The sequence below is a fragment of the Agelaius phoeniceus genome, chromosome 20 (genome assembly GCF_051311805.1).
Source record: "Agelaius phoeniceus isolate bAgePho1 chromosome 20, bAgePho1.hap1, whole genome shotgun sequence".
Taxonomy (NCBI): domain Eukaryota; kingdom Metazoa; phylum Chordata; class Aves; order Passeriformes; family Icteridae; genus Agelaius; species Agelaius phoeniceus.
In genome coordinates, this window is record NC_135284.1 from 1341864 (window position 1) to 1355562 (window position 13699).

At 52.3% G+C, this 13699-nt stretch overlaps 1 protein-coding gene and 1 long non-coding RNA gene across 4 annotated transcripts in view; both read left to right on the forward strand.

The window, feature by feature from the left end:
* The first annotated feature begins 72 nt into the window (after positions 1–72).
* Positions 73–3312, forward strand: LOC129129277 (uncharacterized). Its single transcript, XR_013184858.1, has 2 exons — positions 73–344; positions 844–3312. It is a non-coding gene; the product is annotated as an uncharacterized LOC129129277 (long non-coding RNA).
* An 896-nt stretch (positions 3313–4208) lies between these two features.
* ACACA (acetyl-CoA carboxylase alpha) overlaps positions 4209–13699 on the forward strand; it is a 107690-nt gene continuing 98199 nt past the window's right edge. Inside the window, exons 1-3 of one of the 3 annotated variants that reach the window (XM_054646889.2) lie at positions 4209–4299; positions 8672–8718; positions 9336–9588. In XM_054646889.2, coding sequence (XP_054502864.1) covers positions 9362–9588 — 227 coding nt within the window. In that variant the 5' untranslated portion in view covers positions 4209–4299; positions 8672–8718; positions 9336–9361. Of the gene's footprint in view, positions 4300–8618; positions 8719–9335; positions 9589–13699 lie in introns of those variants that run through there. The other 2 variants (XM_077188816.1, XM_077188815.1) reach the window with 2 other exon arrangements.

Sequence of the window (13699 nt, forward strand, 5' to 3'; positions counted from 1 at the left end):
ACAGCGGGAGCGGGACAGCGGGAGCGGGACAGCGGGAGCGGGACAGCGGGAGCGGGACAGCGGGAGCGGGACAGCGGGAGCGGGACAGCGGGAGCGGGGCTGGGCAGGGACCGGGACAGGGCAGGGATCGGGACAGCGGGAGCGGGGCTGGGCAGGGAGCGGGGCTGGGGACGGACCGGGGTCGCACCGCGGCACCGGCAGAGGCCGTGCCAGCCCCGTGTCCCGCGGGGAACTGCCCCGGGCCCCTCTGACCGCCCGGGACAGCCCCGCGCTCCTCCCACGTTCACCGGAGCAGCTGCCCCCGGCTCCTGACGGCGTTCGGCCTCCCCCCGGCAGCTCCTGAGGTGGGAAGGGGTGATTTTCATGGGAAAGGGCTCCCGTGGCACTGTGGGTGGCCTTGTGAAGCAGGGACGGGGGGAACGGGCCTGTGGGGGATTAGAACACAAACAACAGAGAAAATCCCGGAGCGGTTTGGGTGAAAGGAACCTTCAGGATCATCCAGTGCCACCCTGCCATGGCACGGACACCTTCCACTGTGCCGGGTGCTCCAAACCCATCCAGCCTGGCCTGGGACACTGCCAGGGATGTGGAGCCTGTGCCAGGGCCTGCCCACCCTCACAGGGCAGAGCTCCTTCCCAATATTCCATCTAACCCTGCCCTCTGGCAGTCTGAGCCATTCCTCCCTGTCCATCTCTGCTCCTTGTCTGAGCCATTTACCAACAAGATTGAAAATGCTGGCAGCTTTTTCCTTTTGCATGTGAAAAATTATGGGAAAAAAAAATTAGAATTTGGGAGAGGCAAAGTGTGGAATGTCAATGAAATATTTATTGCTTCTGCTAACAGGTTTTTCCTGCATCTGGGAATTAGGACTCTGGGTGGTTAAGGGAAGGAATCAGCATGTGGGGATCTGGTTCCTGCTGTTCCCAGGAAAGGTGATGCATTTGCAAGGTAAAAATGCTGTCCTGAAGCTTGCAGCTTTCTGTGAACTTCAGATATTTCAGTGTTGAGGGTCTTCCTGTTATGCCTCTGGCATGGCAATGAAAAAAATAATCATAAGGAACATTAAAAATCCATGGAGTCTTAGAGGTTTTTCCAAAGGGTCTCAGCTCAACTCCCAACCTCTTTGTGCCTCCAGTTGCACTCCAGGAAGATCCAGGTGGATACTCTGGAATGAATTCAGTGCTCACACGCTGCTACTCGGAGGTTTTAGTGAACGTGGTCACTAAAACGTGGTCATTTAGTGAGTGAGGTCACTTTCATTTGCTGTTTGGAATTATTTGCTGATCATTTCACTGCTCCCCTGCAGCCCAGCGCAGGCTGAGCCCCAGGTGAACCACAGCAGTTTTGGGGCAGCTGTGCCAGCAAACCCGGAGGCCACACACACAGAAATCGGGGGAGCATTGTCAGGGCTCTCTCTCCCTGCTCTCGGTGGGATTTCTCGGCGCTGTTGGGTGGAGGTTTTGTGGCGTTTTCTGCCTCGGACACACGGTGGCGATGGAAATCACCTTTTCCTGCAGAGCTTCGGGCTTTGGGGTGCTCGCTAACCACACGTGTGTGTCCCCCGGCATGGAAGGATGAAATATTTCTGTTCAATCCCAAATAAACGCCGACGTTTCAGTTGGCCGAGGCTCCAGAGAATCCAGAACGCTTTCTCATAAGCATCGGCGTTATTTAAATTAAGATGTTTGTGTTTAAAACAAGAGCCAGTAGAGCCTGGAGGGCTGGTGTTTGGCTTTGAAAGGTGATCTGACCTTTCTCTCTGTTCCTTGGCTGCCAGGACACGCGTGGTGCCAGGCTGGCAGTGTCACCGACCCCTCACCCGGGCTGATCTGGCTGTGTTTGCACTGGGGGTGTCACCAGAGCCTGGTCAGGAGAGGTGGAACCAGCACTTGGCGTCACGGGAGGTAAAAACATTTCCCCTGTGTGTTTTGGAGTTTGTTAACTCAGGCTAAACTTCCTTTTATTTCGAGAGAGCAGGGTGGCATGAGTTCCCAGTGCACATGCTTGGAAGTCATGGAATGAGAGTAAATAACTGTGGCCAGCTTTGGAGCAGGACAGGGAAAGGGTGTCAGGTGCATTTACCACCCCTCCTCCAAAGCACAACACGGTTATGATTCAAACATTTAAAAGAAACCCATTGCAAAGTGTGTCTGAACCCTGTGAAACAATTAAAACACGGATTATTCCTGCCCAGACTTGAATCCTAGGATTGTTATGTTGGAAAAGACCTGGATTGTTATGTGGAAAAGACCACATCCAGGCATGGGGATGGATGTCTGTCACCAGTTGAATTTCATGGAATCTCCTGAGCTGGAAGGGCCCCACAAGGATCAGCCTCACTGTCCCCCACCTGATCATTCCACGTGCCTTCCCCTCCAGACCCTCCACCATCTTCATAGCCCAAAAAAATAACAATTTTCTTATTTTATTTCCTTCCAAATCCAAATCCACGCTGGGTTTTTAAGGTTAATGTCTTTAACTCTCTCTTTTCCACGTGTTCATGCCTCTGTGTGCCCTTGACTGGAGGAGTTGCTGCAGGATTTCAGAGTGTGAAGCAATCCCTCCCCAGCAGTGTTTGGACAGCGTTTGGAGCTGGCTGGATGTGCTGGGCTGGGCAGGCAGAGTGCAGGTGCAGGTTTTAGCAGGCCTGGAGCTCTGGGAGCAGCAGCCAGGATGAACTCAGAGCCTGTTGTAATCTCTGGTGTGGTAAGTTCTGTATGTAGTTATTATCAGTGATTTGGGACCAGCCCCTCAGCAAGCCAAGCACTCCCCCTCACTCCTGCAGCACTTGGGATTTAGCACTGGGGAGGATTAACCAACACCAAACCCTTCTCTTCAGCTCCTCCATGAAATACTCACTCAGAGGAGGATTCTTTGTGTGGAAGACACATCTATAGCTATGCATTTATGTCTACAGAAATATAAATAAAAGTGTCCATGCCCAAATTTTCCAGATTTAGTCCAATGGATGTGAGAATATGCTCTGTTCCCCCAATAATTTTATTAACTCCAAAGCCCCAGATTGGATTTTCTGGGTATTTCTTGCCTGCAGTGGGCATCCATCCCATGATGGGCAGTTTCCTGCAGTCTCACACCTGCTGACCACTGCCTTGGTGGAAATTATCTGTATTTGGGAGCAGTGGATCCCACTTCTGTGCAGATCCTCAGGCACCTCCAGCAGGATCAGCCTGCACAGCTCACCAGATCCAGCAGCATTAGCATCTAAACTCGTGCTACTCCTTCCATTTGAATTTCAGCAACCCTGTAACGGCACAGAGTTCAAATAAAACACAAAATGTGAGAAAAAAGAGAGGAGGAGGAGTTCTTTAAACCATTGTCTGTCAGCAGAACAAGCAGCTGAAGGTCAGAGCCATGCAGGAGAGGCGCTGGCAGTGCCTGGCCCTGCTTGGCCGTGTCCTCAGCACCTGTTATCAGCCCTGTGCCCCCTGCCTGTGCCAAGGCGGGGACAGGGCAGTGTCCCCGAGCCACGTGGGACAGGGACAGCCAGGGGACTGCTGCTCCCACACTCAGGGGGCACCTGGTCCTGTCCCTGCTGCAGGAGGGTCACGGCAGAGCCCACGGCACAGGGCTGCTCCAGACCATGCTGCAGTCAGGACACTGCACACCTGCCCGGTCTCTGTTCCCGCACACCATCACCTGCACAGGAAAGCTCTTCCTCGTGTTCACGTGGGGCTTTGTGTGCATCAGTCCCTGCCTGTTTTCCCTTGTGCTGTTGCTGGGCACCACCGAGAGGAACCTGCTCCAGATTGGGCCCCACCATAGACACCGATGGGCACTGGCGAGGTCACTTTGGTCACCTCGTGTCGAGGCTGAGCAAGGCCAGCCCTCTCGGCCTTCCCTCCCAGGAACGATGCCCCTGCTGTCCCGGGGGTCGCGGCTGTCCCGGTTGCCCCGGCTGTCCCGGGGATCCTGGCTGTCCCGGGGGTCCCGGTTGCCCCGGGGGTCGCGGCTGTCCCGAGGGTCGCGGCTTCGAGCCCAGGCGCGGCCCCGCCCGTCTCTCAGGCCACGGGCATCGCCCCACGGGCCCCGCCCCCGCGGCACCTCCCCATTGGTCACGCCCCCCGCCGCGGCCCGGGCGGCAGCCAATGGGAGCGCGCGAGGGGCGGGACGCGCGCGGGGCGGGGCGCGCGGGGCCTGACCCGAGGTAACCCCGATCACACCACCGGGGGGCGGTGCGGGGGCGGGGCCCGGGCGGCGCGGGGCGGGCCCGGGGCGGGGCCGTGGCGGGGAGCGCCAGGCCGGGGGCCCGCGGCGGCTCCGCTGCACCGGCACCGTGAGGTGAGGGCGGGGCCGCGCCGCGGAGGGGGGGGCCGGGAGCGCGGGGGGCTCGCGGCACCGGCGGGCGGCGGCGCGCGGGGCTGGGCGGGGCCGGGCCGGGCCGGGCCGTGCCGCGGGAGATGGCCAGGCCATGCCGTGCCGGGCGGGCGGGACCTGGCCGGGCGCCGCGCCGGCGGGAGGCGGCCGGGCCATGCCGTGCCGTGCCGAGCTGTGCCGGCGGGAGATGGCGGCATGCCGGGCCGGGCCGAGCTGAGCCGAGCCGGGACGGGCGGGGGTCTCCCGGGCCGGAGCCGCCCCTGCCCGCCGCAGCAGCCGCCGCCCGGTTCCCGCCCGGTTCCCTCCCGGTTCCACGCGCTCCGGCCGGGCCGGGCCGCGCTGAGCCGGTGCCGTCGCTCGCGTGGCCTCTCCGGTCCCCCGCAGCCTGAAAGGAGCAGCACGTGGGCGGCGGAGAGTCCGGCACCGACGGGCCGGGGCCGGGCCGGGGCCGGGCCGGGGCCGGGCTCGGGCATCCCTCCTCCGCCTCACCCTGCCGCTGTCCCTGGGCACTCTCGGGATCCTGGGGAGCAGTCTGGGTCCGGTCCCGCCGAGGGGCTCAGAGCAGCCCTGAGATGCTCAGAACCAGTCAAGTTCTAAAAGCAGATTGGCAAACCAAATTGTTGTTCTTGCCCTTCCATTCTCCTAGATATTCTTGAAGAAGTTTAGAATAAGTCCTGCGTTTGAAAGTATCTGAAGCGTGAGTGGAGTCTGTTCCAGTTTAGCAGGCAGGAAATATTCAGCAAAGTGTTTAAGTGATGCCAAAATCTCTCCAAGACAGTGGGATTCAGACAGTCTCGAGTGTTTTAGCAAACTGGGATAGCTGTAAATACAGGCTCTTATTGTGGTCTCTGGAGGTTTGGGCTGGATAATGGGAGACAGCTCTTCCCCCGAGGGTGCTGGCACTGCCCAGGCTCCCCAGGGCACGGCCCCGAGGCTGCCAGAGCTCCAGGGATGCCCAGGGTGGGATTTTGGGGTGTCTGAGCTGGCCTGGATGGTCCTGTGGGTCCCTCCCAGCTCAGGATGTTCCACAATTCTGTCATTCTACATCCACAGGTGGAAAGTTCTAGGTGGTTGTTTTTCCCTTAATACCCAGCCTAGCCCTGCCCTGGCACAGCTCCAGCTGTTCCTTCGGGTCACAGGGAGCAGAATTTGGAGCTGCAGCCCCTGGTGAGTGTCCCCTCAGTCTGCTCCAGCTGGACAAACCCTCAGCTCCGCTCCTGAGGCCCCTCCAGACCCTTTCCCATGCCCTGTCCCTCCTCTGGGCACTCTCCATCACCTTTGGCTCTTTCTCTGCCCGGGGAGGTTGTGAGGAGCCCTCGGAGCACAGCTCTGGGGCCGTTGGGCTGTGTTTGGTTGTGTTTTGGGCCGGGATGAGGCAATGCCCAATGATTAACCAGGAGGCAGGCTCAGGTGGGGCAGGCTCAGGTGGGGCTGTGTTAAAACAGCGTGGCCAGGGAGCCCCGGGCTGTTCCGAGCTGGGGACCCTCTGCTGCAGGGAGCTCCCTTCTCTCCCGAGCTGGAACTCCCGCCCCCAGCCCTGGTACAGGTGAGCACCCTGCTGATTTTTTACTCTGTTTTCATCTGGTTTTACCGTTTTTTTTTTTTGCTCAGTTGTTTTCTGCGTTTCTCCAGGTGAGAGCACAAATCCATTTCGTCACTTTAAAGCGATTCGCGTTGATCAGCAATGCCACAGCTCTAATCAGGAGGCATTTGAACACAGCTAGTTTGATTAATTTGCTTTTCATATGCCACATCAATGTGGTAGGAGTGATACTGTGATTCTTTGAAAGAGCCCACTGAAATACTGATGTTCTCTTCACCTGTGGATTTGTCTTCAGAATGGGATAGTTAGAGAAAAACAGGGAACTTTAATTTCCACCTGTCGTTGCCCAAGTTTCATGCCTGGGTATATTTTTACAGAATTAAAAGTGATTTTAAGGCGAAGCTGTTATAAAACTTCTAAAGTCTGGTATTCTTACCAGTGCATTTCAGGGTCAGGCCGAAGATGTGAGTAATGGTAGCAGCAGAGCTGTGGAGGAGTGAAGTGGGGCTGGTTTTGCCTCGGGCACTTTCTGGGTTTGGGTTGCAGAGTTTTCCCTGCTGGTAGCACGGATCTGGGTGTGAGGTGCCTGGACAGCTGCTGGGAGTGGAGCTGATTTCCCTGGAGCAGGGAGCTCAGCACGGCTGGGTCTGTGTGGATCCAGCTGTGCCTGAATGTGTTCCTGCATCTGGGCAGGCTCAGGGCTGTTCCCTGAGCTCTCAGTGTTCATCCTCCCCCAAACTGCAGCTTCCTCTCAGTCTCTGCAGGAGTTACCTGTTGGGCAGGCTGCTGGAAGGGGGTGCAGGGGCTGTGCACAGCTGAGGGTCTGGATAATTTTGGGCTGTAGGGTCTGGTTCAGCATTATTGAAACAAACTCTACGTGTGCAGTGGTTTGTGACACACAGGTTTGTCCTGGTGCTCAGCTGAATTCCAGATGCTTGTGTAAAAATGGAACTGTGGCAGCTGCATTTCAGGGAGCCAATACAATCTGCAGAAGTACGTAAATATACCCCTTTATTTGTATATATGTAACACACCTCTGTGTTTGTACATATACCTCTATATGTGTATAGATAGTACATTTATAAAATATACCTCTGTATGTGTATAGATAGTACAAGTATATTTATAAAATATACCTCTATATGTGTCTAGCTACTGTAAGTCTATTTTTGTGTATGTCATAGCCTCTATATTTATATGTAATTCACCTCCATAGTTGTATATATCTAAAGTTTACCTTTATATTTCTGTATGTGCAATACACCAGTGTACAGTGCACAGCCTTGTGCATTGCACTCCCAGCACTGAAATCCAGAGGCTCCTGTGAGGAGATCTCTGAGAAAGTCCCTGTGTAATTTAGCCCCAGACAATGCTGAAATTAATTTAAATATGAACGAGGCCTCTCGGTGTGCTGAGAACAACCAAGCTTATCACTCCAGCACTGATTGCACAACCCCAGCGGAACTGCTGGCTCTGGGACTGGCTCCCAGGGCTTGGAAGTGCCTTGGGAAATGGACCTGAGTGGGGTGTCATGGATAGCAGCTGGGTTTTTGGGAGCTGAATTGGACAAACGAGGTGCTGGAGTGACCTTGGGTGAGTGTGGCAGTGCCTGGCTTTGGCTGGATGGTTTCTCACGTAATATTTGAGTGAAACACCTCCCTTTCTGTTCCTCTGCTTCTGAAAACCCCAAAATCCTTGAAACTTGCTCATTAATCTATTAGTTATTGAAATTAGAAAAGGTTTTCTTCAATGAAGTGGGGCTGGAGTTAGTTTGGCTGCATCCCAACCTCTTCGGTGCTGGCGATTGTGCCAACAGTAAATGTGTCTGCATGAAAAACTTCAGAAAAGATCTGGTGCCAGGATAAATATCCACATAAATATCCACATAAATACTGTGTGCATCTTTGCATGCACAAACAAAATTGGATTTGTGCTGTCTGAGCACCTCAGCTAAAGGAGTCTCCCTGCAGGGTTTAGCTTGCACATCACAGGTGCACCGGGAAACTTTCTGGTCATGTTTCCTCTTCTTCTCATCTCTACCCTCAAAAAAACCCCATTTTTTAATGTTTTTAATGTCCATGTCAGACAGATATTTGTGTCTTTTCAGTTATAAAATGGTTAATGATGCCTCTGCCAAATGAAGTGCCCGTGGCCACGGGGCAAGTGGAGTTTGTGGGAGGAGTGATGTCAACACGGGATTTGATCTGAATAATTCAGGCGAGCACCTTCGTGGCAGGAGTGCAGGAGCCAGTTGGATGAGTTCTCAGCTCTCAGTCACTGATGGAGAGCAGCACTGGGGTGTTCAGGGATTGCTCTGGCTGTAAATACCTCTCTGGGCTCCCATTGAGGCCCCATCATGTCCCATTGCTGTGACACCACCGTTGCTGTGACGCCACGGGCCAGGTTTTGGTGCTGCATCCTTGGCTAACGGGGCTGTAATTAGCGGGGCTGATGAGCCTTTCCCTCCCTGGGGTTCAGCTGGAACTGGCCAGAAGGGGACAGGAAGGGTTTGGTACCATAGGGAGTGCTGGCACACCCCGCTGTTCCTGGCAGCTGGGACAGTGGGGTCTCAGAAGATTCCAGAAGGATGGAGACCAGCAGGAGGTGCCAGGGCTGGGCTGGGCCACTGCAGGTTTAGCTCCTGGCTTAGTCTGTACCTGGAGCAAGCCAGCCAGCCTGTGGTGTGCCTGTGGGGCTCTTTGGGATGGTTTTGGTGGTGTAAACAGGAAAACACACACGGGATATGCTTCATTATAACCCTAACGTTTGCTTCCTAATTCTTTTCTTTCCCAGTTCGTTTTGGAAGTGGCTCAGGGCGCAGATTGCACGGATATCCAGAGGTGAGTGCACTCCTCAGTTCCTAATGTGTGTTTGCAGCTGTCGTGTGAGTGCAGCAAAGTCAGCCAGAGCAGGGGTATCAAATGTTTATTCCCCATCCCACCTTTGTGCTGTGGGGTGTTCCTTTGTTTTCCTTCCTCAGTTGAAATTATTCTTTTGACTTTCAAGAAAATGCTTTCATTCCTTGTTGGAATACTGGAACAGACCCATCCCTGGGAGTGTCCAAGGACAGGAGCAGCCTGGACTGGTGAAAGTGTAGGGGATGAGATGAGATTTAAGGTCCCTTCCAACCCAAACCAGCCAGGGATTCTCTGGTCCTCGGAATTTTGATACTTGGGGTCCCCTGCCTGTGTCTGTAGGTTTTGGGTCTGGTGTGTGGGGTAGTTTTGGTGGTTTTTTTTTTCTTTTTTTTTTCTTTTGACTGACTCCTGCAGCTTTGTCTGAGGTGGGAGAGTCCTTGTGCAAGCAGGGAAATCAGTGCTTGGAGCAGAACTGGTTTTGATCCACACTCAGGGTTCAGCTCTGCCCTTCTAACGTTTCATTTCCCATCAGTGCACCTTGCTTTGCCCTGCAGGGGTGGCTGTTCACCTCGGGTTTGGTTTTGTCCTTTATTCTGCAGTGCTGAGAGCCCAGTTTGGGGGAGCCATGGAGGAGTCCTCTGAGGCCAGCAAAGCTGTGGATGCCAGCGCTCACTCGCGCTTCATCATCGGCTCCGTGTCCGAGGACAACTCCGAGGACGAGACCAGCTCCTTGGTGAAACTGGACCTGCTGGAGGAGAAGGAGAGGTCCCTGTCCCCTGCCTCAGTCTGCTCCGACTCCCTCTCGGACCTGGGGCTCCCCAATGCTCAGGATGGCCCGGCCAGCCACATGAGGTATGGACAGAGTTAAATCAAAGTTCTCCGTTAAATAAAATAGTTAACCCACATGAGGTATGGATAGAGTTAAATCAAAGTTCTCCGTTAAATAAAATAGTTAACCCACATGAGGTATGGATAGAGTTAAATCAAAGTTCTCTGTTAAATAAAATAGTTAACCCACATGAGGTATGGACAGAGTTAAATCAAAGTTCTCCATTAAATAAAATAGTTAACCCACATGAGGTATGGATAGAGTTAAATCAAAGTTCTCCATTAAATAAAATAGTTAAGCCATGTAAGGTATGGACACAGAGTTATATCTAAGTTCTCTGTTAAATAAAATAGTTAACCCACATGAGGTATGGACACAGAGTTAAATCAAAGTTCTCACATGAGGTATGGGCGCAGTTAAATCAAAGTTCTCCATTAAATAAAATAGTTAAGCCACATGATGTATGGATACATAGTTAAATCAAAATTCTCCAATAAATAAAATAGTTAAGCCATGTGAGGTATGGATACAGAGTTAAATCAAAGTTCTCCATTAAATAAAATAGTTAAGCCACATGAGGTATGGATACAGAGTTAAATCAAAGTTCTCCGTTAAATAAAATAGTTAATTTAAGTTCTCCAGTCTTTTTACCCTGTCAGTTCCAAAGATAATCCAAAGATTCAGCGTTATACCTGTGTTTAGCTTCAAGCGTCCCTCTGGCATTCTGTTTCTTAATGACCTCTTGTATGTTTGTTGTATCAAACCCTTTGGTTTTAGTGAAATATTTGTGCCTAGATTCCTTAAGCACCTTGCCTGTCTTGTCCTGGTTTCAGAAAATGGAAATGTCTTCACTGAGACGTTTCAAGTTTTCAGTTGTGTGTGGTTTTTCTGGGCCCTGTTTGTTGAGAGCAAGAACAATATTTGCCTGTTTTGTCTTTGCATGGATTTGCTGCTTTCGGTGTAGCCAGAGAATTGGCAGTGGGAAGGAGCAGTGGCTCCATACTGGAATTTTTTTGTTAGAACAGGGAAAACTGTGCAGGTTGTAGTAAAGCCTGGAGTCCTGCAGTGTGGTGATAAACCAAGATTTCATGTGGTGGCTGCTGCCTGAGCTCAGGGCTGGTCTCGGGGCTGCCCCACCCTGATTCTCTACGAGTGAGCCATGAGCTGGGCTCTTGGGGTGGTGCTGATGCTGTTCCCTGGTCCAAAGGCCCCTTTATTTCAGGTGGTGCTGATTTCCATTCCAGGGGAGGGGTGTGCCTGTGGGATGCTCCCTGTTGTACTCTGGGCACTCCTCATGTACAGATCATTGTCTCAGTGCCTGGGCAGCCTGGCTTCACTCTGCCATGGGTCCTCTGTTTGTTTGCCATATTCCAGGGGCTCTGCTCTGTCTGCCTGTGCCTTCCCATCCCAGGAACACCCAGGACAGTGTGGATCCCACTCCAGTTTTCCTGGACAGCCCCTCACTGCCTTTGCTGTGCTGCTTTTGAAGGAATTTTGATTCCAGCAAGGTTTCCTGACCAGTGCTAGATATTTACACAACCAGCTAATCCTTGTTTTGTGTTTTACTGGTTTCTTTGCTTGTGCAGGCTAAGGAAAAGTGAAAAGATTATAATCTCTCCTTTTTTTATGGTGTTTCCCTTCCCAGTTGAGGGAGAAGCTCTGGGATCACACAGTCCCAAAGCCCAGGATGGGGCAGAGGGGGGACATTGCTCTGTGCCTGACAGAGCTGTCCATGTCCAGCCAGCTGGCACTTGCACAGCTGATGCAAAACCTTAAAGCAAATTTACAGAGGGTTGCCTTTCCACAGCCTGTGATCTGGCAGCACAAAAGGGGTGATTTTGAAGCAGGAAACTGTAACTATATACAGCTTAGGTGCTCATCCAATTCCTTCTGTTCCTGACCACAAATGTGTAAATGGAAATGTCAGAGGAAGGAACTTTCAGGACAGTGTCTGGCCCCAGAGTGCAATAGGTGTGCAACCTTGGGCACCTCTGTTGTAACCTGCTTACTTTGGCAGCCCCTTTGGGGAGCACTTGACTTTTGAGTTAAATTGGAGAGAAATGCCAATTCAAATAGAAAAGTTACAGCATTTATGGGCTGTTTTTCTAAGATAAACTCAGGTGAGCTGAAATACTTTTCAGGATGGTTGTCCCTTTCATCAGGAGATTTCTAAATCATGTTTGCAGATGGAGAAACTGAGACAAAGACAACAGCAAAGACAAGTTCAGCAACTTGCCTGGAGTCACTTTGTGTCAGTTAATGGGACAGAGGTGCTCTGGCTTCCAGCTTCCTTTTGGTGCTCACAAAGGTACCACGCTGTGTAAGGTGATAAAGGAAATTTCACAGGCAGTTCTGTACACCTGGACACAAGGTGCAGGTCCAAGGGAGCATAACTTTTGGAGCAAGTTGCCAAAACCCTTTCCATTTGCTGGTGACTTTCCCACAGGGTTAAAATAGAGATGGCTCTGTTTGGGGTGAGGGGCTTTGCTGCAGAACAGCCCTCAGGGAGCAATCCCAATTAAAATGCAGGATTTACTCAGCTGCCACAGGGCCTGTGAGGGCAGGTTTGTGTGACCTTATTGATCTGGTGCAGTGTTCATGCTGTTGCTAAAGTCACTCCTGCTGGGACAGGCTGTGCACTCTGGGCTCTCCTGCCCTGGACATCCATGGAGCCCTTCAGGTGTGCCAGCTGGCTGCTGCTCTGAGGGTTAAAAATGAACTTTCAATTGCTGTGTGGGTCATCAGCACCCCAAAGCTGGTGTGTGGGGACAGCAACCACCCAGACTGAGTGCTCAGAGGGTCTCTGTAGCACTTTGCACCATCCAATAATAAAACCAAGCCTGCCAAATTTTTTTTTCCCCTTTTTCTGCCTGTGTTGTCTCTGAGTTCAGAAGTTTCCATCAGCCCTTCCAACCAGTCCTGCTGGCAGACAGTTTTCCTTGAAGTGACCTCTTACAGAGTTGCTGTGCTCCTTTCTGAAGTTTTAGTGGCAAATTAAGTAAATTCCTCCATAAATGCCACTTGGAAAGTACTTTGGGCCCATCTCTCTTGTTTAATAAATTGTTGATTATTGCTAAATTTAATTCCTAGTTTCCGAGACGGTATCTTGTATCAAATTCTTGTTTAAAATAGAACAAAACCTGGATGTCTTCTGGTATTTGTACATCAGGGCTCTGGTTTCATAAGCAGTGACATGGGTGCACAGAGTCACCTGACAATCCACTTGTATCAGCTGAAAGGCAAATTTTTGGATGGAGTTCAGCTGTTACCTCACTTGAAGCCCGCAGAGTTTAGATGGTTGCTCCTAACTCTGGTTGGACTTCTCAGTGTCTCAATGAATTATGGAGATGCTTAAGCAGAACTAATCATCTGCTAAAGGAAATCTGGCCAAAAGCCTCGATTTTAGGCTGGGCAGCAGCGGCTGAGCGTGCCCAGCCTGGCAGTGGGACAAGGTGCCTGCTTAGAGTGGCTGCACAGAGCCCTGAGCGCAATGAAAGATCCTTTTGAGCCTCTTCTGAATGGAAAAAAATTCCTTCTTTTTGCAGCCCAGCAGGTTGTGGCTGGGAGCTGCACTGAGGAGCATTGATGCTCTGGAGCTGTTGGTGCTGCTGTGGTTTCGGGCCAGCTGTGGGCAGGGAGGCACAAATGTGCTGTGGGGTCTGTGGGGCTGCTGCACAGGGGATTTCTCCTCTGCTGCATGGAGGAGAAATCCTTGCTGTTCCAGGCTGTCTGCAGGGCCAGGATAAATGATAATGTATACAATAAAATGTATGCACAAACACAATTGTGCTGTCTGAGCACCTCAGCTGAAGGAGTCTCCCTGCCTGGTTTAGCTTGCACATCACAGGCGCACAGGGAAACTTTCTGGTCGTGCTTCCCCTTCTTCTCATCTCTCTGCCCTCAGAAAAGATTCCCCCTCTGGCTCTGTGCTGTCAGGTGGTGCTGGAGCTCCTGTGTGGGCTGATTTCTGAGGAAGGGAAACCTTCCTCTATCCCAGCCTGGCCGTGGGTGCTTCCAGGGATGGGGCAGCCCCAGCTTCTCTGAGCACCCTGTGCCAAGCCCTCCCCAGCCTCACAGGGAGGAATTTCTGCTTAATTTCTAACCTGAACCTGCCCTCCTTCAGCTTAAGGCCAT